Source organism: Phyllostomus discolor, chromosome 3 (genome assembly GCF_004126475.2).
Source record: "Phyllostomus discolor isolate MPI-MPIP mPhyDis1 chromosome 3, mPhyDis1.pri.v3, whole genome shotgun sequence".
NCBI lineage: Eukaryota > Metazoa > Chordata > Mammalia > Chiroptera > Phyllostomidae > Phyllostomus > Phyllostomus discolor.
In genome coordinates, this window is record NC_040905.2 from 104,973,300 (window position 1) to 104,999,447 (window position 26,148).

Genomic DNA, 26,148 nt, shown 5'->3' on the forward strand with positions numbered 1-26,148 from the left:
AGAAACAAAACACCGGTTTGTCATCTAAAGTGACCATTTTTATGCCCAAGAACTATTCAAATTATTCATTTTTCTGTACAAATGCATATGTCTTGAATTAACTCTCTCTATACAAATATCATATGTTAGAAAATTTGGGGTTTTTTTTTTTGAAATTGGAAAAGCACTCATTAAATGGATTTTACACACAGACACATATTTAATGAAACAAGAGCCTGAGTGACTTAACCTTTTAACTCACTGGCAAGATTTGATCCAAGTTAGCATATTCTATTTTATAGAGTAAATACATTTTGAATTATAATGACTTACTCACTCGTCTTTCTCATGAAACTGGGGTGAGTAGTGGGTGGTGAAAGATACTCAGTTTGGAAATGGAAGAGTTTTGGAATGAAATGTAAATTTAAATGGCTAATATTGATCTCAGGGTAAGCGGTTAATTTCACCAGGAAATGGGAACATGTACTTTACCCTGAGGTGCCACTTGTTTACCAGGTGTTTGTTTACTGAGCATTTGTTTTGTGCCTGGCCCTCTACTAGAATCTGCAGATAACAGAATAAATCAAATGTGATCCCTGCCCGTGAAGATCCATAGTTTGTGGGGAAGAGGGGTGTCTCAGCAGACACTTACGAGAATCTCTGGGAAGGGCTTCTGGACCCTAAAGATGCAGAGCCCAACTCTTTCGGTGTGGGTAGGGATAGCTTTACTGAAGTAGCCACCCTGGTGTTGGGTCTTGAGGATGGTAATGAGGTTTGTCAGATGGAGGAGGTCCTGACTAAGCCTCCAAAGGCATGGCATTGTGAGAAGGCCTTGATTGGTTTAAAGAGGGTAAGATGGCAATGGAAAGGCACACATAGGCCAATTGTTTTTAGATTTTCTGCTACAGGTAATAGGGAGCCATCGAATGTCATTTGTCAGAGGAGTCTCTTGCTTAGGGTTGTACTTTTAAAAATAAGTGGTTACAGTATGGAGGCTCAGTTAAGACAGAGGCAAGAAAAGGGTGGTCTGTGACACTCAAGGGCCTGAATTGAGGCAGTGGCCGTGGGGATGCAGACAAGGGGCCTGCTTTGTGAAACTGAAGTCAATGCTGGTTGGATTTGAGGCCTGCAGTGATGCAGAAGAGAAATTGAGAATCAGCTGATTTTCCAGTTTGATGATGGCCTTTTTCCTGAAGATGGTGAAGAGGATACACAGGCCCATGTATCCATACAGGAGAAGGAAGAGGTTATGGGGGAAGGCAAGAGGGATGACTATGGGTTGGAACAGAATGAATTCACAGCCTGTGAGGCATGAATTTATTTGAAAAAATATATGGCATGAAATAACTTGATCTACTCATTAAATACTTGGGAAGTTTTTAGACTGTTGGGTTAGATGAAGAAAGATAATCGTGTAGGTGAGTTTTAAAGATGGAAAATGCACTCAGCTGGGAGTTGAGATTTAAATTCCATTCCTATTTTTTTGGCAACTTGGATGTATATTATAGGGGTGAGCCACTTCACCCTTCCAGGCTTCATTCTTGTCATATGGTAGGCTAAGACATCTACCTAAAGACCCCTTTTGTGTCTAAGCAGTTGATTCACTACTTGTTAACAGAATGATATGTTCTGAAAAATAATCCAAGTCTCTTTATTCATAGATTTTGGTGTGACAGCTTCCTATTTGGCACAATGCTTCTGGCCAGGATTCCTACTTATGAATCAGATTAGAATGATTTCCAGGCTAACAGCTACAGAATCTCTCCCTTGGTCATCCCCATACCTCTCATGCACTCCACCCTATGTTTCAGATCACCGAAGTGGCCTTGGAGTACAACAACTGTCACGGGGACCAGGTGGTGGAGCGACTCCTTCAGCACCTGCAGCGAGTGGATGCCCCAGTGTTCAAGTCTTTGGCACCTGAGCCCCCAGCCCAGCTTCTGGACCCACCACTGATAACAGTATCCCCCTGCTGTAATACTGTGGTGCTGCCCCAGTGGCACTCCATCTCTAGGACCCACAATGTCTGTGAACTGTGTGTCAACCAGACAGCCGTGGGCATTAGCTCAGTCAGCGTGCCACAGTGCAGCTTCCTTGAGATGGCAGCAGCTCTGGATTCTTTCTACCTCAAGGAGCAGGCCTTTTATCATGTGATATCAGATAGCATGGAGTGTAGCAATTTTCTGAGTTCCTACAGCCCTTTCAGCTACTACACTGCATGTTGTAAGACCATAAACAGGGGTATGACAGGCTTAATTGATTCTGAACCAGATGGCTTCAAATTCCCAAACATTGCATTTTCTTCCCTTGAGAAGGAATGTGAGGTTGATACCCCAGGCTCCATTCCTCACATTGAGGAGAACAGGCATGTCTTTCCTGAAGTGGACATGAACAGCACAAACTTCACAGGCCTGAGCTGCAGAACCAACAAGACCCTGAACCTCTACCTGTTGGATTCAAATTTGTTTTGGTTATATGCAGAAAGACTGGGTGCTCCTAGCACCACTCGGGTGAAAGAATTTGCTGCAATTGTTGATGTAAAAGAAGAGTCTCACTATATCTTGGATCCAAATCAAGCTCTTATGAAGTTCACCCTAGGTACTGTAGACACTTTACTTCCCCAGGCAAAATAAGTTTGCATAATTTCAAAATAAGTTTGCATAATTTCATAGGTAACTTTTACCTAGGGAATCTCATTACATTTGGTCATGGGCGTCACTTGAAATATTTAGGCTACAATTGGTCATAATTTACAAGAAGCTAATTTTGTCTATTAAATGAAATAGAGATTTTCTAGCTCCAAATTTTGGGTAAGTTGGTAATTTAGCCCTTGGAGGATAAGAGTCCTACGTGCTAGATTGGCAGCATCTATCATGTTTCTAAGGTTGGGAGAGCTGCAGTCGGGAGCCTGGCCACTGTGACAGTTCTAGTGTGAATGTCCCAAGGGGCTGATGAATGTGAGTCCTAACAGCAGCTTTTTTCTCAAGAAACTTAAACAGAAAGCAGTGAAACAATCGAACTGCCGGTATTCCTTTTTTGTGTCAGAGATCTAAATGTATGTGTCAAGGCCTAATTTGTTGTGTTGCTATTTTATAAGGGTTGGGAAATGCTGCTATGAGCTTGGATACCTAGATTGTAACAACCAAGTGTCAGTTTGCAAACCAGCAAGAAACACTTTTTTGGGAGGTAAGATCCGAGTATAGAAGAGATTGCCCTTGGGGCTGCTTGGGGGTTGTCTGCTGCAGTATCTAACCCACACTGCCCTATTCCCAGGACTGTGCTGACATCCTTGATGTACACATCAGGAAGTGAGAATTCAAAAGCCATGTTAGTTCAGCCTCATTGGAAACATGGGGAAAGTTGGTGTTTGCCAAATGGAGGGAGACAAGAGGAATTTGGTAGGGAAGGAAACCTTTTTGTTTTCAAGTTTTAGAAAGTATGGCAATAACAGTAAACTCAGAGCCCCTAAATAACAGTCATTTCAGCTGTCTTTTTAAAAGTCTAGGTGAAGCTTCTTTCTCACATTAGACACATTTGAAAAGGTTTATGTAAATACTCATTTTGTTCTAAATCAAATTATATATTATAAACACAAAGTCTTCTGAGTATTTAAAGGACCCTGTGACCAGTTACTCTATGAAGTGCATACTCTATTAATTTTACAAATTGTTTCTAGTTCATGTTTTCTCAAGTTAGATTTTGGTGTACTGAGTTTTCTTAAAATGAAACAGGCCTTTATTTTTTAAGTAAGTGTTTATTGGATTTTCCTGAATTTTGTTCAGTTATACTCAAGCATTCAGTGAGTTCATAATGTGTTCATTTTGAATTTAAGCATAATCTGAAAGAAGCCTTCTTAAGGTTTCTTTTCATTTTCTCTATTTATTCTGAAACATTGAGCTTAATTCTTTGTCCTGTAGTTGGTGACAAAATGTGTAGGGGTCCTTGTTTAAAAAAGTCTACTAGGTATCATTGTTGGTTTTGAGTGTTGACTCTTAAATCACCTGTCTCTGGGGAAGTCTCAGACTTTAAGCCTCATGCAGATTAGCAAATAATTCTTTGTCTTATGTTTCAAAAACATAGCCAGCAAAGTGTTATTCAGTGCTAGTAATGAATTCTCTTTAGTATTCATATGACATTCTTTACTTCCTCTCCCTCTGCAGAACATTGTATTGTTAATTTGGACCTCCAAATGGAGAGAGTTAGATGAAAGAAAAAGAAGTGGAACTCAGATTATTGTTAGTTCAGATAATACAGTGGCATTTGTGGGGAGGGTAATACTGTTGGTTCAAGTTAGGTTTTTGGATTATTTATGGGTTTTTTAATGTGCTTTTCTGCTAAATATAATTGAGTTTATTTTTCTAACATTTTAAGAAACCTGAAGACTTTCAATAAAGGAAACAAAAATCATAGCTCCTTGTCCTCAAATTAACTAGTATTAAATACCTAATACATTATAGTAGAATGGTGCAATTATTACATTTGTAGTTATACTTAAAGGTCTTAGTATTGTAGGTTGAAATCTCTTAAAAGATTGTGGCATATTGATAATTTAAACAATCTCTGGTGTCTATTTGTGGACCAGTCTTGTTAAGATAAAACAGGATAGCATTCCTAGTCTGAATATGAGAGCATCTAACAATGTATGGTGTCTTGTTATCTAAATTACTGTCTGCTGAATTCACAACACCAAGGCTAAAACGTGGTGCTACCCTGGGCATCTTGGCTCAGTGTTTTGCATGCAGGTGAACTGCTAAAAATGTGAACCTGTCAAGCCATCCTAATTTTTAAAAGGTAGAGTTTAAAGTAGGTCACTCTCCTTGTACTTAGAGAAGAGTTGATCTCATTTTCTCTTTATTTTTAGAGTCTTTTATTCAAAACTTCAGCATTCTCTACAGTCCCTTGAAAAGGCATCTTATTGGAAGTGACTCTGCCCAGTTCCCTTCTCAGCATTTAATCACTGAAGTGACAACTGATACCTTTTGGGAAGTAGTCCTTCAAAAGCAGGTACGGAATCATGAGAGAGGCAAAAATCAAGCCATTTATCCCTGTTAAATTATTTCTAAAGCTGTAATTCTTGGGGTGAGCAGTTGGTTTTGATATATAGAAGATTAACCATGTGACAGTCTTATTACAGAACATGTGTGAATTACATGGGCTTTTCTAATTGCAAAATGACCTTAAGAAGGCAAAGCTCATAACTGGAAAAATCTGACAATCAATTTTTTCACTATAATTTATATATAAATTTTATATATATATAAAATTTATATATATATAATATATAAATTATATATATATATATGATAGATATATATATAATGCAGCATTTATTGAATGCCTACTGGGTTCTAAGCAGACTGAGGGCCCAAGAAGCTATTTCCCAGGCACCAGTCACAGCCAATTTCCCCCTTCCCACAGGATGTTTTGCTGCTTTATTATGCACAGTGGTGTGGCTTCTGTCCATCCCTCAATCACGTCTTCATCCAGCTAGCTCGCCTCCTGCCAGCAGATACAATCACTGTGGCAAGGTAAGGAAGCCTGTTCTACAGTGCCTTGAGCTGTGTTCTTGACTTCACTCTTTCTTACATCTTAGCCATATGGTTTTCAAGGGTCTGCCCATTTTTTCATTAACCTTGGGAAAGATTTGGTTGAATTTAATTGTCAGCTTAAAGTCATGAGCAAAACCTCATTGAAACCAAAGATTTCCAGACGGATTCTGAGTGTTTTTTCCATGATGTTGAGTGTGTATACCCCTGATTTAATTCATAGGAGTGTGAGTGCAGTTATGTGGGAGCAGTGCTGACCTGGGAGCTAGAACAGCCCTCTGGAGTGGCCAGCTTCCTATAATACCACGGGAAGAGTGCCCAGGAGTTGCATAGCACTGGGGCCTTGGCTCAGTTAAAGGGGGCCAGTCCCTGATGTGCTGCCAGCCAGCCCTGGGACCTGGAGTAAATCTTTCCACCAGACCTTGTTTTTTTCCTCATTCATAAATGAAAAGGAAAGATTGGTTGGTATCCACGTGTGCTATTTTTGTGATTCTGTAGATACTGTTTGTGGGCTCTTTAGTAAACAAAAAAATTAAATTATTGTTCTGTAAGAACAAGACAAAGAGTTTTTGTTAAGGTAGTAAGCAGTTTGGGGGAAATTTTTAGATATAAATAAATAGGAAAACAGACTAAAAAAGGACAAGAGTTGTATTTTATGGCATATACAAGGTCTGTGCAGAAGGTATTCAGCCATGTAATATGAAAAATAGAGACATTTATTGAAGAAGATATAAGAAACATTGTACATAGAACAATGATGCCTTAGTCCTCTTCAAAGTGGGAATCTTGGGACCTCTCACAGTTCTCCCAATTGCTATCAGCTGCCCTGTCGTATTTTCCTGAATCTAATTGACAGTCTGAAATCTCTTCCCTTTCCAAGGTGATTTTAGTTTTGTGAAAAGCGAGAAGTCTCAGAGTGCCAAATCGGGGCTGCAGTGAGGTTAAGTCACCTGGGTGATTTGATATTATGCAAAAAATTCTGCACTAGACATGATGTGTGAGCAGGCATATTGTTATGATGAAGCTGCCAGTCACTAAATGCCCATAGCTGTAGACTTCTGAATCATCTGAATAGTTTCCATGGCGGAATATTCCAGCTTAACACAAAATTTGACGTAGATTCATTGCTGTACTCGCTGTCATTTTGAATGTGACAGCCACACAGTACACATGCTCACTCAGTGGTGTCTACTGCCCCCACTGACTAGAACAGGGAAGTTGTCATTGTTCATGCATGTGCATTCCATCTACTCTTCTTCACTGCCAGGGTATATCAGTGTGGTGCAAACCGTTCTCATCATATTAACAATGGCTGGATTTTGGGGGGGCAGACTTTGTATATTTCACTTCTTATATGTTATAAATGCTGATTAGAACCAAATTTGAGGAGTTACAGTGCTGAGAAATTTTTATATGTACATATTATGACTTAATCCACAGAACATACAGTGAAACAGATATGAGTATCATTCTCTTTTTACTGAGGAGGAAATTGGGGTGCAGAAAGATTAGGTAACTTGCTCAGAGTTACACAGCATGTAAATGAGGGACTGGAATTCAGAATCAGGTGTCCATACTCCAGACCCTGAAAAACTAAAATGGTTTAAGAAACTGTTGAAAGGAAACTGGTCAGCTTTAAAAAGAAGGGAATTCTGACACATGCTACAACATGAGTGAACCTTGAATACATTAATGCTAGGTGAAATAAGACACAAAAGGACATATACTGTGTGGTCTTTGAGGCACCTAGAGTAGTCTCACTCATAGAGACAAAGCAGAATGTTGGTTGTCAGGAGTTGCAGGGATGGGAGGAACGGGAGCTAATGGGTAACAGAGTTTTGTTTTGCAAGATGATGGTTGCACAGCAATATGAATGTACTTAATACCACTGAACTGTATGTGTACTTAGAAATGGTTAAGATTGTAAGTTTTATGTTACATACATTTTACCACAATAAAAAAAAATTGGGGACAAGGTGGAGAAACAGCTAAGAGGGATTCCACTGTGAAGAAATGACATGAGTAGGTTTTTCATGTAAGAGGAGAATAAACAAACTGGGGAAATTGTAATCTAATAAATGTAAATTGAAAGAATAACAATGTACCATTATACCTACTAAATTAACAAATGCTTTGAAGTGACAGAATCTTTGATAAAACAAAGTGAAATTAGCACAGTCAGATGTAGCTAATAATTGGCATAACCTTTTTGGAAACCATTTTAGCAACATTGTAAGAAATCACAAAAATGGTTATACATTTTTGACCCAGTTAATTTCACTTTGGGGAACTAAGGAAATAGGACTTCCATAGAAGCATGGCAACATTATTTACATCCAGCAGTAGAAGAATGTTAAGTAAATTATGTTTGAGCAGGTGCTTGGATTTTTACCCACTCACTAGAACAGTGCTTTGCATACAAGTAATTGAAGGGAGGTAGTGGATGAAATATATGGTTAATTTTAAAGTTTGGTCTTTCTTTGAAGTAAAAATCAGGAGGAAAAACATATTTGATTATAGAATAAAGTGTTTGATACCACTTGTTTAAAAAATGGAACTCTAATGTTTTAGGTAGGCAGGAGTGTTGTTTTATTAGTAAAACTGTTTAAAATTATTATAATTTGGTTATGTCATTTTTTTAAATGAATTTCATCCTTTTGGACAAATGCATGGCACTCATCCTGCCTTCCCCAATACTTTCTGAAAACTTCTGTCAAGTTAATGAGTCAGAACATTTCCATGTTTTGTATGCAGTATTTGTGAAAGTAGGGCTGAGCAGCCCTCTACTGGTTCCCTCCTTCTAGGATGTTCTTTCTGCTCCATCTGAGCAGCCCCTGGGGGGTGGGGGCCCTGTTGCATGCATGTCCTGCTCATAGCCAGCTGCAAGAGGAGCTACCACCTAGTTCAGTAGTAAGTAAACACAGGTAGGTTGGGTAATTTAGCACAGATGTCATTTTCTGTTTTTACAAAATTAATTTTAAATCTGCTAAGATAAAATACACCTTTTGGGGCCTGCATCCAGATTTACAAAATATTAAATAGAGTATAGTATTTCTTTTCCAGTTTTCTTCAATCTTCAGATAGGCTTGATATATTTTGTACAGTCATTTCCCTTGTTTTTCCAGAGCTAATTCAGGGATTAAAGTACTTACTCAGATCTCATCAAGTAGGTGTGCTACTCCTGAGGTGTTAGTGAGGCGTTTTTTGGGAAGTTCATTTTTACTTTCAGGACATTACATATCCACTCAGTAAGTGAAGTGGGAAGATTCATGTCAGGAAGTATCAGTGCTTCCTGCATGAGCTGTGCCCAACTTAAACCTGATGGTGCACTTACTGAGAAGGCTGGTTGCAGAAAATGCTGTAGATTCTTCAGTTAAAAATGGTCTAGGTTCTTCAGTTATTTGAGAAGGTTCTTTCAGATTGTAGTTTCTTGGCAAGTCTTTTACTTTTTCTGTTCTTTCCATTTTCTAGGATTGATGTATCTCAGAATGATCTTCCTTGGGAATTTATGGTTGACCGTCTTCCTACTGTTTTATTTTTTCCCTGTAACAGGTAATGCAGATTTTTTTCATACTTAGGCAGGTGGCATTCTTTTGCTGAAAATGAAATGCATTTAAGATACTCATAGAAGTGAAATGTAAATCATTAGTTATTACTAAACTATTTTGAATAAGATGTATCATTCAAAAAATGTGCCATTAGGGATGAAAGGCCAAAGTGTCACAGTACAGCTGTGGTGTCGTTTTGAAAGAAGTCTGCCCAGAGTGTGTTTTACACGAGAATAGGTGTCACCATTAGAACTCATTAGCTTTCTTGGCCTTAATGAGCATACAGTAGATGCCAGGATTGACAACAGAGAGTACCACATTTCTGTGGGGCGAAACAACAAGCATCTGATGAGCCTTACAGGGGGTCTTGGTCCTACCTGCACAAGCTTTCTCATGTGTCATTTCTCATTGAGCCCTGCCCATGACTACCTTGTTCCTCTTGTGCAAGGAAGAAATAGGGGTCAAGGAGCCTTCTTCCCAGGTGTGCAGACTTCTGTGAATGTCCACCACACGGTTGTCACCTGGATCTCCTCACATTTGTCTGAGTGGTACTCCAGCAAGTTTTGTGATTATTCCAACTACCCTGAAAGCCCAGCAAGAAGGGGCAGGACACTAGCCAAGGAGACGAGACTTGGCAATTAGCGAATGTGGATGCGGATGTTTTGGTACAAAGGGAAACTAACTCTTGGCCTTTCAAAGCCAATAAACCAGATGTTCTCTCCCTTTTTACAGATTCCATTTTGTTTTTAAAAGGGTGGGTCCTTGGAGACCCAGTTACATATCTTTGACAATACCTTTACTGGAGAAAAACACTTGCTGAGGTTCCTAACTCACATGTGACATTTACTGCTTTTATTTCCCAAACTCACTTTTACCATTTATTGCAGCCACTGCCGTGTTTTCGTGTTTCACCAGGAGAGTGCTTCCTTCATATATATTGAATCATTTCCTTGTTTTTTCCTCTTTATTACAAAGAATTTTTTCTGGAATACTTCCTGTGGTAGCAGGGTCTTGTCAAATCACACACTAAAAACAGAGTGTGACTCACCCTGTTCTATTGCTGATTTGTCATGATGAGCCTTTTTCTTTCTAAGAAGCTTTAAAGAGCCACACAGTCATGGAATTGTGGACAATAACACTAGCAGTTTCATCTATGTGGGGCACAAGTTGGGCATGAAGTTTAATGGGGCATAATTTTGGAATCCAAACACAGCTTAGAAGAGTATTAAAGTCATAAGGTCCAGCACTGGCCTTTGCATAAAGAAGTTATCAGCACCTAGAATCCATGAATATGTATTGAGATAGACAGGGGAAGACATAGAGACTTAGGGTTGTGTGTTTGGGGGTCTAAGTCTGGCTTGAGTGCCTTTTATTCTAATGTTGTCTGATATAGTCAGCATGGAGGTGACATTGTTCAGCAGACCCACATTGGGCTCACTGATTCCCTTTACTATTTTCCTTGAATTGAAAAATCAAGAAGGTAAATACTAAAAATGAAAAGACTGTCCAGTTCTATTTTAATGAAAAGTATTACTGCTTTGGAGTGGAATTTTTCTTATTTTCTCAAAATAAATGATAGGTGTGAAGTAAGCTCCTTATAAGCTGGTTCAAAGAGAGTGTTCAGTTTACTCAGAAGGTAAATGGGCAAAGTATATGAGCTGACAGATCTTGCAAAAGAGAAGATGAAAAAGACTGATAAGATGTAAATGAGACTTTTTCACATATACATGCTTATGTTATTTTTGGTGAAAAGAATATAAAAATATGTGTTTTGATAAAATATAAATTTGAACTGGTTAAAAGGTGTACATAAGGGAAGAAAAGAGGTCAAATGTTATCAATGATTATTTTGGAGGAGTGAGGATTACAAGTGATCCAGGGGTGCCTCTTAGATGGTTTTTAGATTTTTTGCAAATTGTCTATAGTGAGCACATCTTATTTTATAATAATGAAAGAAAACCACATGAAAGAGCTTGTCCTCTGCCACAGTGTGCAACCTGGGCTGCCTCCTGCTCCTGGCCAGGCCAGCCTTCCTCTTCAGGGGCATCATAGAGCCACTTTTCCTTCCACCACTCCGTGACATTTCAAAACAGGTGCTGGATGAGAAGGGGGTAGTTCACTCTAATGGGTCCCCTGGGGAAGGACCTCACTTCTTCACAGGAGCAGCCCACCCTCCCTCAGTATGATAGTGTCTTCTTTAGAGTAGATACCATACACCTCATCTGTCATTTTTATATTTGGCCTTTTCCATGCCAGAGGTGCATGAACATGTTACTACTGAATCTGGAGGAGGGTCAGACAAACACTGGGACCTTTGCCTCCACACTTTCAAAGTGATTACTTTCTTGGGAACAGTTTATTAACACTTTGTGTCCTTGCTACTTCTAAAAAGTTTGGAAGCATTTTAGCACACCCATAGGTAGATTCATGGTGATTGCTCCAGGAACTCTAAAATGGCATGCTTAGAAATGCCATTTTTGGTCCTATAACTGTCTCCAGATACACAGGTGTCTCAGCACCTCTTTCCTGGTGGGGGGGGGGGGTAATTCACATTTACTGTCTGCCCTATCCCAGATTTGTGCTGCAGACTTAGCAGCAGATCAGCTTTTGCTTGTTGTTCCTTGCGCATTTTGCAAAGGCCAGGATGGTTTTAGTTGTTGATCTAATGGCTGGGTGGCCCCACTTGAAGAAAGCTTACATGTTAAGGAAACTGCTTTAAAGGCAGGTGTGGTTATATACTTTACCCTCAAAATGTTTGAAATTATTCCATTTACCTGAAAGTTTCCATAACTATTGTATATAATGGGGTATATCTGGTTTTAATTTCCCTGTGATTTTTATTTCCTAGGGAAAGGACTACCCATTAATAGAACACCATTTGTCTTTTCTTAGGTATCTCACCACTGGCCTTTTGTGTAGAGAGAGTGTACAAGCTTTTAATGAATGGTTTCTGGGTTATTTATTTTTTTTTTAAGGAACAATGTGATTTTTTTTTTAAGCTAGCATTCACTGAGCATTTGGGTAACTCATGTAATCCTTATAGCAGTCCTGTGAGGGAGATGGTACCTTGTTACCCATTTACAGATGGGGCAGTGCAGAGGCACAGAGAAACCACTTGTCTGGGAGCTCCTGGCAGTGAGCAGTACCCCTGCTGCAAGTTGGTCCTGGGCAGGTGCCTCAGCCCCTGTTCTTAACCTACATTCCCTCAGAAGGCAACAATAACCTTTGTCCACCTCATGTGTCAAGTGGGTGGTTTTGATGTATTGAGCCAGGTTGTGTATACACAGGGAAATATATCCGTGGTAGAAATTTTGCTCATCAGACAATTAAATGACAAGTTCTTTTTTTAAAAATATATTTTATTGATTATGCTATTACAGTTGTCCTATTTTTCCCCCTTTACTCCCCTCCACCCTGTACACCCTCTCCCACCCATATCCCCCCCTTTAGGCATGTCCATGTGTCATACTTATAAGTTCTTTAGCTTCTAGATTTCTCATACTATTCTTACCCTCCCCCTTTCTATTTTCAACCTACAATCTATGCTACTTATTCTCTGTACCTTTTCCCCCCTCTCTCCTCCTCCCACTCCCCTGTTGCTAACCCTCCATGTGATCTCCATTTCTGTGGTTCTGTCCCTGTTCTAGTTGTTTGCTTAGTTTCTTTTGGTTTTGCTTTAGGTGTGGTTGTTAATAATTGTGAGTTTGCTATCCTTTTACTATACATGTTTTTTCTTTATCTTCTTTTCTTAGATAAGTCCCTTTAACATTTCATAAAATAAGGGCTTGGTGATGATGAACTCCTTTAACTTGACCTTATCTGAGAAGCACTTTATCTGCCCTTCCATTCTAAATGAAAGCTTTGCTGGATAGAGTAATCTGGGATATAGGTCCTTGTCTTTCATGACTTGGAACACTTCTTTCCAGCCCCTTCTTGCCTGTAAGGTCTCTTTTGAGAAATCAGCTGACAGTCTGATGGGAACTTCTTTGTAGGTTACTGTCCCCTTATCTCTTGCTGCTTCTAGGATTCTCTCCTTCATTTTTACCTTGGCTAATGTAATTATGATGTGCCTTGGTGTGTTTCTTCTTGGGTCCGACTTCTTTGGGGCTCTCTGAGCTTCCTGGATTTCCTGGAAGTCTATTTCCTTTGCCAGAATGGGGAAGTTCTCCTTTATTATTTGTTCAAATATGTGCTCAATCTGTTGCTTTTCCTCTTCCCCTTCTGGTACCCTTATAATTCGGATGTTGGAATGTTTAAAGATGTCCTGCAGGTTCCTAAGCTTCTCCTTGTTTTTTTGAATTCTTATTTCTCCATTCTTTCCTGTTTGGTTGTTTTTTTCTTCCTTCTGGTCCACTCTACTCTTTTGAGTCCCAGTTTCCTTCCCATCACTATTGGTTCTCTGTGCATCTTCCTTCATCTCTTTTATGGTAACCTGCATTTTTTTTTCATGTAATTTGTGCCCAAAATCAACCAATTCTGTGAGCTTCCTGATCACCAGTGTTTTGAACTGCATCTGATAGATTGGCAATCTCTTGGTCGCTCAAAAGGATGAGCCCTGGGGCATTGATCTGTTTTTCTGTTTGAGACAGGTTGCTCCTGTTATGGTGAGGGGCAATCTTTAGGTGTACACCCTTAGGTGTTCACCGGGGCTGGGCACCCCAGTCGCTAGATTGTGATGTTGTATGCGGGGGCGGGGGCGGGAGGGAACAATGGCGGTAGCTCCATTCTCTTGGGATCTCAGTCCCTTACCTGGGATCCTGCGCTGTGCGCTCTGCCCTGGTTTGCAGTCGCAGCCTCCCTGGGTCTGCCAGTTGCTACTTGCGTACTCAGGGTCCACCCACTGCGATCTTGCGCGCCCCGGATGGCTTACGCACTCCCAGTTGCCTTATGTGCCCAGTTCTCCCTGTTCTCCGCGCTGCGACCCCGCACCCGGCTGCTGCTCGTCTCCGCCCCTCCTACCGGTCTGGATGAACGGGTCTACTTTAACTTCTTGGCTTGGCTGTCCGACTTCCATTCAGATAAATTCTCTGTCGGTTCTGGGTGTTATTCTGCTGCTAAATTGTTGTTGTTCTAATCTTGGTTGTGTGTGGAGGTATGGTGCGTCCACCTATGCCTCCATCTTGCCGGAAGTCAAATGACAAGTTCTAAAAGGAACTTTTTGCAAAACAAACGTGCAGTGAAACTCTGGGGTAAACCCCCTTAATATGTCATCCTCCCTCCTTTTCCTGTGCTCTTAGGGCCAGGTAGCTTTAATTCCTCAGAGTCCCTGGGGTGGTCTGTTTGTCAAGGGTCAGGGCTCCAGTAACACCTCCCCCATCATGGCCATCAAAATGTCTCCAGATGTTGCCAAATGTGCTTTGAGGGGTACAGTAACCCCTAGTTAAGAACTCTTGCCTTGGGTAATATAGAATAAATGCTTGCTGAAGAAACTTGGCTATTTCAGGTTTTTCATATTTTATTGTACCAAGCATGTTGATGGCCACAAGAGTGACATGGGTGACAGCCCTGCCCCAGGACACCCTTCCTGATATGCCCCTGGACCTCTGAGAGCATACATAGATCATTCCACCCATGTGTTCCCCATGCCCTGCATCACTGGCTTTTGGCTTAGGCCTGACAGCCCTTATCCTTGTTGGAGGCTGTGAATAGAAACCCTGCTCTTTGTCCTCAGGAACAGACACATGTTTAAGATAAGCCACCTTAATTATAGAATGAGCATGTGGCAGGCACATCCTCAGCTTTGTAAGTCCAGTTTTCAGAACATCTTTTGTAGGATTTAAACAGCCTTTTAGTAGCAGTCTTGTTTTTCACTAAACATGTTGGCATGACTCTCATCTTTGACTCCTTTCCCTTTCTCTTCAGAAAGGACCTAAGTGTGAAATACCCTGAAGACCTTCCCATCACCCTTCCAAATCTGCTGAGGTTCATTTTGCATCACTCAGACCCTGCTTCTGTCCCCCAGAACTTGGCTAACCCTTCTACCAAAGAGTGTCTTCAGAGCGAGACAGTCTTACAGCAGGGACACATCTCCCATTTGGAGAGGGAGATCTGGAAGCTGAGGGCTGAAATCAGCACCCTTCAGCGAGCACAAATGCAAGTGGAGGCCCAGCTTTCGAGTGCTCGCAGGGATGAGCACCGGCTGCTGCGGCGCCAGCAGACCCTGGAGAAGCAGCACAGCCTGCTCCAGCTGCACAGTGAGCAGCTGCAGGCCCTGTATGAGCAGAAGACCCGGGAACTTGAGGAGGTGGCCCAGAAGCTCCAGGAGCTAGCTGATGCCTCAGAAAACCTGCTCACTGAGAACACATGGCTCAAGATCCTGGTGGCAACCATGGAGCAGAAACTGGAGGGCAAGGACGGAGGTGAAAATCTCACTCCCCCGGAGGAGGTGCACTCTGACTACCCTGAGCCCTCAGGGGCCCCCTGGTTACTTGGCAGCACCCCTCCACCTGCCAATATCAGCTCCCCGCTGGCGGCTGAAAGGAGCAATGAGAATAGGACAGACTAACCTTTTAAATGACATGAAATCAGAGATGAATACTGTACATTGGGAATATATTTATGCAAATTTTATTGAAATTTATTGTAAATAAAGATTTTCTCAGTGGTCTAGAAAATCAACGTGAATGTCATTCAGCTTTTATTGAACAGGGATGACATCCCTTGCACTTATTGCACAAACTTGGTAACTTTGAGACAAAAACAGTAGCACAGTCCACTTGAAGATGTCTGAAAAATAAGTCCATACTTTAGTGGCTCAGTGTCAGAGTTCCCTCCCCATTCCCGTACTGTTGCTATTGTGATGACATATAGGATGAAAGGTTAATTTGACTGAAAACTTGAACGCAACATGGGCTATTCAGAAGGAATTCAGTGAGAGGTCATAACTTACTAAGCCAGTTGAGTGTGGGGCTTGGGTGTCTACGCTAAAAAAAAGTAGCTATTATGATAAATAACAGTGAGAGCTATTACATGGTTATTCTCCAGTTCTACAGGCACTTTCACTCTCTTCCCAGAGACCCCTATGAGTGCCTCACTGTGCCTGTGACGCCCACCCAACACAGCCACCATGCTCATGGGCTTGATTCAGGCTGCGAAGATGTCATCTCTGGCAACTGGGGAGTGGGATAAAGAACTTCCAGAAGTGAAACTAAGGAGAAAGCGACATTTCAGCATTTCAAAACCCAAACTTCACTGGCACAGTAGCAACCTCAGGGCAAGCCTGACAGATAAGTGATGGTCATTTTCAGGGTCAGGCTCAGAGACTAAAAATGCAAGTCCCAGGTGCTCCTGGGTTTCTAAGGTGAATGTCAGCCTAGGTGTTTACTGCTGGCTGCAGACAGTAGAGGTAGAAAGCTTGGAAGTTCTGGAATGCGAGGGGAATGGATCAAATGTCCCTCCACCTTCCAATTTTTCTTGAGTATCCTTCATTAGAAAGCAAACCTTCTCCCTGATTTTTAAGTTGGCACCTTTGGAACTTGTCCCCACTGCCAGCCTACAGGGCCTCGGCTGGTTTCCAGCCTAACTCTCATGCTTGGCCATCCCCAGTTAGGGGCCAAAGACATTTCTTCTTGCTTTCAGCTCATATTGCCTAACTAGCTACCCTTCTCCCTCCCCCTAAGCTATTACTTAATGTTTGACCCCCCAATTTAGGCATACACTACTAAAATAAATGTTCCCTAAGCTCCCTCCTTGGGGTTCTAGAAAGTAGATGTAGTTCAACATGCTTTTTAGAGGTGACTTGAGTGAGGCAGGCCATAGGTAAGCCACCTTCAGCCTGACCAAGAGGTCAGGGCTCTGATGGTGGTAGGGCTAGCAGGTGAGGCCGAGGCCCCCTTGGGAGCAACCTGCCCTTGCTGCTGACAGGCCACTCAGGGCCAGTGCACCCAGTTTAAGCCAGGGCTGGCCTCCAATTTATTACTAAGGATGCTGATACAAGCCATAGTTTATAATTGTGATAGTCAGAATGTGCTTAACAGTGGTGGGATTAAAAACCTAAGCAAGTTCACTGAAGTGTACACAAGTGACATCTTGGAGATGCAGGCTGTGGAGGCGCTGGCCCGATCCAAGAGCCACTGACTCTTCATCTTTTTGAAAACTAAGTACTCAACCTGAAACTCACTCTCCTGCCCGCCAGGTCCCCCAGGTGCCTACTAAGCTTGGGCAGTTAGGGTGTGTCTAGGGGTTCCTGTGTACACATGCACATAAGAAATGCCTGTCCACTGCAGTTGGTACTCTCCTAGGGGGGTCAGGTGACTCTCCTAGGTGACCTGCTGAGGAAAAGAAAATCCAGTACCCAGTGGGTGGGTAGTAATTTAAGAAAGGAAGCAATTTGTGAAAAGGGAAGGAATGGAGGAAACCTCAAAGTCCCCTTCCCCTCCCCCCTCCAGTGCAGAAAATATTTTAAATACAACAACAAAACCACAGTTTTCTCTCCTGGGCCAATTGGGCTTCAGATAAAAGTAGCCACTGCCTGCTCTGAGAAGCCTGCACTGAGTAATGCCCGGTGGGGACAGGGACAGGGAGTGCTCAGCATGCTCAAGACCAAAGGGGCAAGAAACTGCTCTGCTACTAGGATGCCTGGCAGCCCTCAGGACGTGTGCCCTGACCCGTCCTTCACTGGCTCCCAAGCAGCTGCAGTAGCTTCCTTGCAATAATTCCACTATCAACAGGAACTGGTATTTAACGACCGAACCCATCTAGAGAAAGAGACGGTGGTGTGATCCATCCACTGCTAACCAAACAGAAATCACAACACCCCAACCGGTCAGCTCCAAAACTTAAAACTGACATGTCATATCCTCTATGTACACACACACACATATTAGAGGCTCCTACCAAGTGCAACTTGGGCCTCACATGTCTAACACCCTCACCCACAGCCTTGACTCAGCTTATTAGTACGGTCAGTCCCATGTACATTATCTGGTATTTTTTAAAAATCAGCAAAGGGTTTAAGCACGTGCTTCTGGGGCCTATTTACAGTTCACAGGTTTGTGAGTTCACGCGTTACAGTAGTAGTAGCTCCATCAAGAACAGGCTCAGCTAAACATTCAAGTAACAAAAGCGCTATGGGGCCTTGAACCCCAGCAAGGTGAGGTCTACCCACTGCCAGCAATGGGCAGCCCCACCAGGAGGCGGAGGGGATGCCCAGGGCCACTGACTCCTGGCTTAGGACAGCTGGGACCCTAGGACTCAGTGCATGTGGTGATGAAGCCCAGCGAGGCCATGCCAGGGAGTGTCAACCCCTCCTCTCAGTGGCAGCTTGTCTGTGGTTTCCCCCTCCCACGCTTCTCAGTTGGCTGCAAACAGGCCCAGGAGCCTCCATATCCCAGCTCAGCTGTGCACTTCTGGGCCGTTGGGGGTCAGCTTGGCCTTCCTCTCCACACACGGTCCCTTGGCTGAGTACTGCACCAGCAGGAAGGGCTCCTTGGTCTCGCCATCCCCCACGATGCTCTCCTCATCCTCTGACTGGCTGATGCGCTGCAGCCGCAGGTAGCACCAGCAGCCCAGGATCAAGGCCCCCAGGGCAGCGATGGCAATGAGGATGACAATGACTGTGACCACGCCTGTGGTGGGGCTGTGGTCCATAATAGACATGGTTGATGCTGTGGGAGGCTTCCTCAGCAGGAAGCTCTTGGGGGTGATCGGCTCAGTGAGGCTGGAACTCAGGATGGACACGAGAGGCCTGAAAGACAAAGCGACATGAAGTTACATCAGGGACTCTGCAAGGCACTGACAGCCCATGAGCTCACATCGACTCTTCCATAGGGTCTATTTTTAATCAGTTCTGAAGCCCGACCATCCCGCCCTCATCCTAGTGAAAAACACACTGATTGTCGTTTGCTGTTCCTTTGCTTGTGGTGTTACCAGCCTTTTCCTCACTCACTCTGGCCCACCTCCATTCACTACCTTTGGTGCTTCTGCCACCCGACAGGCAGCCACCCTGGCCCAGCCACAGAGCCTGAGATGCGGGCGAAAGGGGCGTCCACAACCTGTGACCACACTGCAGCATGAGCTTGAAAAAGGGCTTCATTAAGGTAAATGCTCTGGAAGCCCAGCCCCTCTAGGTGTTCACAGGAGTTCAGGGACTGAAAGCCAGTGCTTCATGATGGCCAGAGATGAAGGATTCGACAGCAGGGAAGTGACATCAGCCTCTCCCATGAACAGGTGACATGTAGCTCAATCAAGTCTTCAGGAACACCTGCCAGAGGGTACAGGCGATGACAGCCTTTGCCCACAGGAATACTGCAGCCTCCTGGGAAGAGCCCTGGTCCACCTCACCATCTGAAGGGCAGCAAGGCAGCAGAGTCCTAGAAGATGGAGGCACTTGAGAGAGACTACTTGCCCCTCCCCAAGCTCAGCATCTGGCACAGGCGCCAGAGTGCAAATGGGTCAATATACCAAACACCTGAACTACAGATGCAGAAATGCCATACCAAGACAATAGGGGACTAGGTCCCACGATGCTAAACTGGGTAGGGCAGGAGATACTTAGGGAGGCAATGCTGATGCTAAGATGTCCAAGAAAAGCAACTCTTGGGGAACAGCATTTCTGGGGAACAGCGTCTACCAAGGCTCTGAAGGCCAGAGAGGGCCTATAGGCAAGTGCAAGGAGCTGAGGGTGCTAGTGGCTGAAGCTGGAGCATCAACTGGTTTGGGTGAAGGCAGGAGGGGGTGTATATGCTGGACCACCAACTTCTGGCCTCCTAACCTCAGACAACTCCCTGCACCTCACTTGAGCCCCTGCTAATGGGGGCTGGTGAGAAGCAAAGGAAAGTGCAGCTGCAGGAAGTGTAGAAGCTACAAAAAAAACCCAGACTCACTGTAGGTGAGGCTAGCTAGCAACAGCCTACTGAGATTAGAAGTGCTGAAGCTAGCAGGCTCCCCTGGGTCCCAAGACCCTGCACTTTATTTTTCATGTCTCACCATAAGCAGAGCAAATAGCAGTAACTAACACCCAGGTGGCTGTGAGAATGCAGGAAAGCACCAAGTCAGCACTCACCAAGAGCGACTGTTTGAATTCGTTTTTGTTTTGAGAAGACTGATATCAATGCAGGTAGACAGGTTGGAAGAGGAAGGTTTTCCCTCTCAAGAGGATGGGATCTGCTGTCCTTGAGCAATAACAGCTTTAAGTAAAAATAAAAATGATTTTTTGCACACTAGGAAGTCTTTCCTCTCCCAAGGCCAGGTCTGCCTGAAGGTCAACACCCTGGAGTCTGTCTGGGGACCAGGCCCTGGAAAAACCCTGTAGACCCCTGATTTCCACTTGCCACCATGCCCACATTTGCAGAAGGGTCCTGGGCAGGAGAGGGGTGATAGCCCTGGAGTCTGCTTTCTTCTTACCACCTCCAGGGTTAATAACACTGCGATCACTCTCAGTGGGCTCCCTGGTCCACCATGCAGGCCCATTGCAGCTAGTGCCCTTGTCTTCCAGAGGAAGAGCCCCCAAGTCTTTATAGTGACCTACAGAACCTGGTATGCTGCACGCCCAGGCCAGTCCCTCTGCCCAAATGTTCAGCTCCCCTTACCCTTGTTCAATGGTTCTCAATAGGGCAACTATGCCCGCCAGGGAACATCTGGCAACATCTGGAGACATTTTTGATGGACATGACTGGTGTGTACGGAGTGCTACCAAGTGGATAGAGAGCAGGGATGCTGCTCAAGATCCCACAAAGCATGGGACAGCCCCCTCCCACCCCAACAAAGATCAAAAGTGTGGAGGTCAAGAACTCTGCCCTTGTTAACTCCAGCTCGGGCAGGGAAGTCTCCTGATCCCACAGGCCAGGAGGGTATCTTGGTACTGTGAGTACACTTGATTCCTCCCTCCAGGGCATTAGACTCAGTTTGCAACCCTGCTTTTGTAGCACAGCCATCTGGTTAGCACCCACCTCCCCCATCAGACTGTATGCTCCATGAGTAGCTCTGCACCCCTCTGTGCCCCAGGCGTACAGGTCATCCTTGCCGCTCCGCTGCCACTGTTAGGGCTGTTGTAGTCTCCCACAACCCCGCTCAGCCTGTCTTCTCAGCCCTCCAGATGGAATAGGTGACTCTCCTCCCAGCCCCCCACCTCAGAGCCTACCAGCTTTGGCTAGGTGAACCTGTCCCAACCTCCATTTTCTCTTCCTGCTTGGGACACTACGTACCTGCCTTGTCCCGCTCCACTTCCCACTCTCCACTGGACCTCTTGTTTCCAGCACTTGCTGGGATACCTGCCCTCCCATCGTGCTCACAGACAGGAAAGGAAGTCAGTATCAATTCAGAAGGGGAAGTGTGTGTTTGAGGAGTGGGAGGGGTTTAGGGGCAGGAAGTGGGAAATCAAATAATGGCAGCAAGATCTGGGGAGGGGGGACCCCAGGGGCCAAACCTGCTGAAGCCAGTGGTCCTGAACTAATGAGGAAACTGAGGCTGAGGCAGAGGCAGCACCCCTCCAACCCCCAGCTCAAAGGGACTCTCTGAGAGGTGTGGTAACCTCAAAAGACACTAGCTGCCCCTGACCAGGCCAGGAGTAGGCACAGCCAGGTCTAGGCCCCTTACCCCCGAGAGCACAGAGACAGGTGACCAGGCCACAGTCATGCCTGTCCTCTCTCCAAGTGTTTGTTTGTTCCTTCATTCACTCAGCAAGTATTTCCTGAGAATTCATCTTTTAAAAAATCTGATCATATCACCCCCTGCTCAGAACCCTCCCCGATACCAGCAGAGAATCTAAACTCCTTGCCTCCTTGAGCTACAGCACACCCTCCACCCTCCCACCTCAAAGCCTCTGCCCTTTCTGTTCCTTGTGCCTGGAATGTTCTTCCCTGACTGTCCCAGTTCTGGCTCCCTCCTACTTTTAGGGACTTTCTTAGAAGGTATATCTTGGGGGATGCCTTTCTAGACCACCCCGGCTCCAGATGCCCCTCTACCCCATACGTGCCATCACCTTGCACTATTTCATTTTATTTCCAAGCTCTCTCTGCTACCTGAAATCCTCTTGGGTCAGGAAACATGTTTCCTGGCTTCTGTCTCCTTCCTGCAGAGGACTCTCAGACAGAAAGAAGAGGGCACTGACCATCTTGCCCACTGTGGGATTCCCAGCCCCATTATCAGCACACAACAGGTGCTCAATAATGTCTGCTGAGTGCTCCAAGCCCAGGGATACAGTGATGAGTCAGAGAAGACCGTGTTCTCTTAGGGATCATGGTTGGCAGTATCCATCCCTGAGTCAGCTCCCTCCCTCCAAAGCCACTCCCACGACCCTGGGCATGGGTCCCCATGCCTGTCCCAACAGACTCAAGGAAGCCAGCAGCCTTCAGGGAAGGGCAGGCTGCAGCCTGAGTGCAGCGGTAGGAGCAAAACATGCAGGTGGAGCCTGGGCAGGCCTGAGCCCATGGCAGGACAGCTGTTACTGTGAGTGCTGAGTGGTGGGGAGAGGAGGAGGCCTCCAAAAAGTAGAGCCCAGAGGAAACCTGAAGCTTGAGGGAGGGAGGCTGGCTGGCCGGCCTGTGCTGGACCCCACCCTATCTGCTTTGCCTCTCCTGGGGCTTCCCCTATCTTCAACCCCCATGCCCCTCTGAGCTAAGGTGTCTTCTGCAAGTCAGCTGCCCCTCATCCTAATCCAGGAAAGCCCCAGGTGGGATATGGAGGGCCACTGCTTGGGCAAGGCAGACAAGTAAGATGGCATCTGAGAAACCTGACTCCCTCAGGACGATCATCAGAGTAGTTAACATTTGTTTCATACAGTCATTTAATTTTCCCAAATCCCCAGCAGCTAACACTGCTTGCCGTTATCATCCCCATTTTATAGATGAAGAAACTGAGGCACAGAGCATTTGAGTATACTGACCAAGAGTAGAAAGCTAGAAAGCAGGATGTGACCTCAGAAAAGGAGTCCAGCAGAGCAAAGGGTAAGGTCTCCCAGTGCAGAGAGCCAGGCCAGCTTGGGGACCACAGCATAGCTAGGGGCCTGTGGTCTCTGGGCACTGGGGATAGGTAATGGACTAGATTTCCCCACGCTACCCCCCACCTATGTAGCAGGGGTGTCCGACCCATGGGCCCACGGGCCACATGTGGCCCAGGATGGCTAGGAATGTGGCCCAACACAAAGTTGTACATTTACTTAAAACCTTTTTTTGCTCATCAGTTTTTGTTAAGTGTTTGTGTATTTAATGTGTGGCCCAAGACAATTCTTCCAGTGTAGCCCAGAGACACCCAAAGACTGGACACCCCTGCTTATGCAGCATCTCCATGCCAGCTCCCTCAGGACAAAAGTTGGCACTGAAAATCCAAGGCCATTTGGATCCCCCCCACCTCAAACATACAGGGCCAATCTCTACCCTCCCTGTCTCCTTCAGCCAAGGGTGGTCTGAACCTCACCTTGGATCTCACCCACTACTCCCAGTAAAATAAGCCCTAATGCCCAGCCTCTCCAGTCTGCAGAGGCCACTCCTCTGAGCTCCCTGCCCCTTGGCCCCTCTGTCCACCAATGGCTTCAAAAGGACAGTCCTCAGCCAACACCTCCCACTGTCCTGCTGTCCCTAAGAGGCCCCCAGCTTACATCTTCCTCAATATAAGGTGAGGTTCCAGTTGTCCCTGCCTTTTCACGAGGCCCCCAAACTTAAGCCATAACCCCACTCAACAGGTCACTGCACACACTCAAGGCCCAGTGGGACCACAGCCAGCAAAAAGCAGATTTGATACCCCTTCTTCACCCCACCCCGTTTCTTCACCTGTTATTGTGAACTGTTTTGACCCAGCCAAGCAAGTTTCACTGGCCTGTTTCTCAGTGTGCAAAACAGGGATGAGGCCCTGACCTCACCCATCAAATTGGGGGTGGGGGGTGGGGCATGAGAAGTGGTAAGAAATGTGAAAACAAAGGGCCACGGGGCTACCAGGTTTGCATGTCACCAGGTACCACGCCTTCCTGGGTGCCACAGAGAAGACAGTGAGCCCTTAGGATCCCTATTCCCTCAGGTCTTGCCTTGCAGCAGGGTACAGAGCCTGGTCCAGACCCAATGCCACAAATAGTCCCTTCCTCAGGGACACTTCGCCACAGCCTTCTCACTTAACTGGGCATATCATGAGTTTCACCCAGTCCAGCTGGATACTAGCTGGCCACTCCCGCCTTCTCTGGCTGCCCTGTTTAGAGGGGGCCAACCATCCCCCACCCCAGGGGATTCCAGCACGGCCCTCACCCCCAACAAAGCCATCTGCTAAGTGTGCCAACTATCTTCATCAGACTCCAGTTCACAAATCAGAAACATCTCCTGCCAGGTTTCTGATTAGGAACATAGAATGGTAGAGAGGATGGGGCACTGCTGGGCACAGTCAAGGTGCAAGTGGAACATTTGCTCTGTTTTAGGCCCCAGCTGGCCAGGACCAAGAGAAGTGAGGATGCTCATGGGAGAGTAACAATTACAGCGCTGGGCCCGGCCCTGCAGCCAGTGTCATCTCATCCTCCCACCCCCACACTCCTGAAGAGGAAACTCGCACCAGAACCCCGCAGGTTCCCATCTGCAGAAGAGGAAGCTAGCTGGGGCAGAGCCTAGGGACTGCCCCAAGGTCAGACTGCGTCTCCTACAGCCCAAAGCTTGAGACTCATGCCCCCACCCTGTGAATCAGCCACTGGCCATTCTCAGTGGCTGCCCCAGGGTCAGCCCACTTGGTTGAACAAGTTTAGTAATAACAGATGCCTGACAAAAGTTGGAGATGATTACTATGTGCCAGGCACTGAGGTAACACTTCACACGATCATTTCCTTTCAGCCTCAAAAACAATTGATTTGAGTTATTACTATGCCCACTTTGCAGATAAAGAATCTGTGGCTCAGAGAAGTTAAATCAATTGCCCAAGGTCACACAGCTCAAAATTAGCTGCGCAGGGATTCAAATCCAGCAAGCCTGAATCCAGAATCCTTGATTTCCACCTTAACTCTTAAAGTGTGATATTCTTGGCACACACTTCCCCACTCCCATGCTAGACAGGCCAGGAGACAGGTGACCTCCAGTGAGACCCCCCCACCACCACCCAGCAGGGGCAGCTGGACGACCTGGGCAGAGGGCTCTATGCGGGGTACACAGGGATGACAAGCACCCCAGCAGCTCGCGGGTGCTGAGTGCGGACGACGTGCAGGCGCGGTGCCAGGCGCGCTCCACGCATCCTCTCATTTAATCCGCTGAGCCGACTCCTTCGTCTCCCTCATTCTACCAAGGAGCTGTGCGAGGCTGAAAAAGGGGCTTGGCCCAGAGGGCGACAGCTGGAGGGGGTAGGAGAGCTGGAGAGACAACTCCAGTCCTCCTGACAGGGCGGGGGGACCGGGGACCACGAGACCCAGTCATGCCCACGCCGCGCAGCCACCGCCGACGGAACCTGGCACCAAATGCTGCGGCTGTCCTCAGTTTCTCCACCTGCCAAATGGGCGCCAAACCTCACTAGTACCCCACCCCTACCCCCAGGAGCCCTCTTAACCACCTTGGGGGCTGCCAGGACCCCCGCTTCGTCCATTATTTTAAAAAAAACTGCGAAGTGTCGGGAGAAAACAGGAGGCCGACCGGGGGCACAAAACTGTGGGCCGTGGTAGGGGACATGCACCGGGTAGGGGGAAAGGGGGGGACACAAGCTCCTCTCAAAGCTGCCGCCGCCCCCCGCCGCCTCCTTTGTCCCGATCTCGCTGCAGCGCAACGGACAAAGAACCCCCGCCCGCGGGCGCGGCCCCCTGGAACAGACCCTCCTCCTGGAGACGCGTCCCCGCAGAACTGCCCCTCCCCCGCCGCAGGGACGCCCCCCCACCCCAGTCCCGCGGCTAAGCTGCCGAGCGCTCGCCCCCACCCCATTCCAGGTTGCCCCTTCTCCTCCTGCGAGACCCCGCCCGACCCGATCACCCAGCTCATTCAGCCTCACTCACCATGGCGCCGCCTGCAGCCCCGCTAGATCGCCCCGCAGCAACCCTGCGGGCCCGGCTCCGCCCGCCAGCCAGCCCTGTCCGACCGCGGCGCACAGTCCGGACGCAGGAGCCTAAGCTCTGCGGCGGGCGGGGCAGCTTAGGCTACCACCCCGGTCGGGGGCGGGACCCTCCTGGTGCAGCCAATGGGAGCCCGCGC

General features: G+C 46.0%; 2 protein-coding genes across 2 annotated transcripts in view; one reads left to right on the plus strand and one right to left on the minus strand.

Moving 5' to 3' along the window:
* The window catches only part of TXNDC11 (thioredoxin domain containing 11), a 62,088-nt gene extending 46,397 nt beyond the window's left edge, over window positions 1-15,691 (plus strand). Inside the window, exons 8-12 of the mRNA XM_028519674.2 lie at window positions 1,791-2,577; window positions 4,841-4,983; window positions 5,398-5,507; window positions 8,997-9,077; window positions 14,936-15,691. Of these exons, the coding sequence (XP_028375475.1) occupies window positions 1,791-2,577; window positions 4,841-4,983; window positions 5,398-5,507; window positions 8,997-9,077; window positions 14,936-15,578 (1,764 nt within the window). The 3' untranslated portion in view covers window positions 15,579-15,691. The remainder of the gene's footprint in view (window positions 1-1,790; window positions 2,578-4,840; window positions 4,984-5,397; window positions 5,508-8,996; window positions 9,078-14,935) is intronic.
* On the minus strand, window positions 15,625-26,094 carry SNN (stannin). Its single transcript, XM_028519687.2, has 2 exons — window positions 25,953-26,094; window positions 15,625-18,758 (listed from the first exon to the last, which is right to left on the minus strand). Exon 2 carries the CDS (start codon window positions 18,668-18,670, stop codon window positions 18,407-18,409), a length of 264 nt encoding a protein of 87 aa, XP_028375488.1. The 5' UTR covers window positions 18,671-18,758; window positions 25,953-26,094; the 3' UTR covers window positions 15,625-18,406.
* Between the last annotated feature and the right edge of the window lie 54 nt (window positions 26,095-26,148).

What these genes read in the sequence shown, in the direction of transcription:
- SNN (XM_028519687.2), bottom strand. Translation starts at nt 18,670, where the DNA reads ATGTCTATTATGGACCACAGCCCCACCACAGGCGTGGTCACAGTCATT.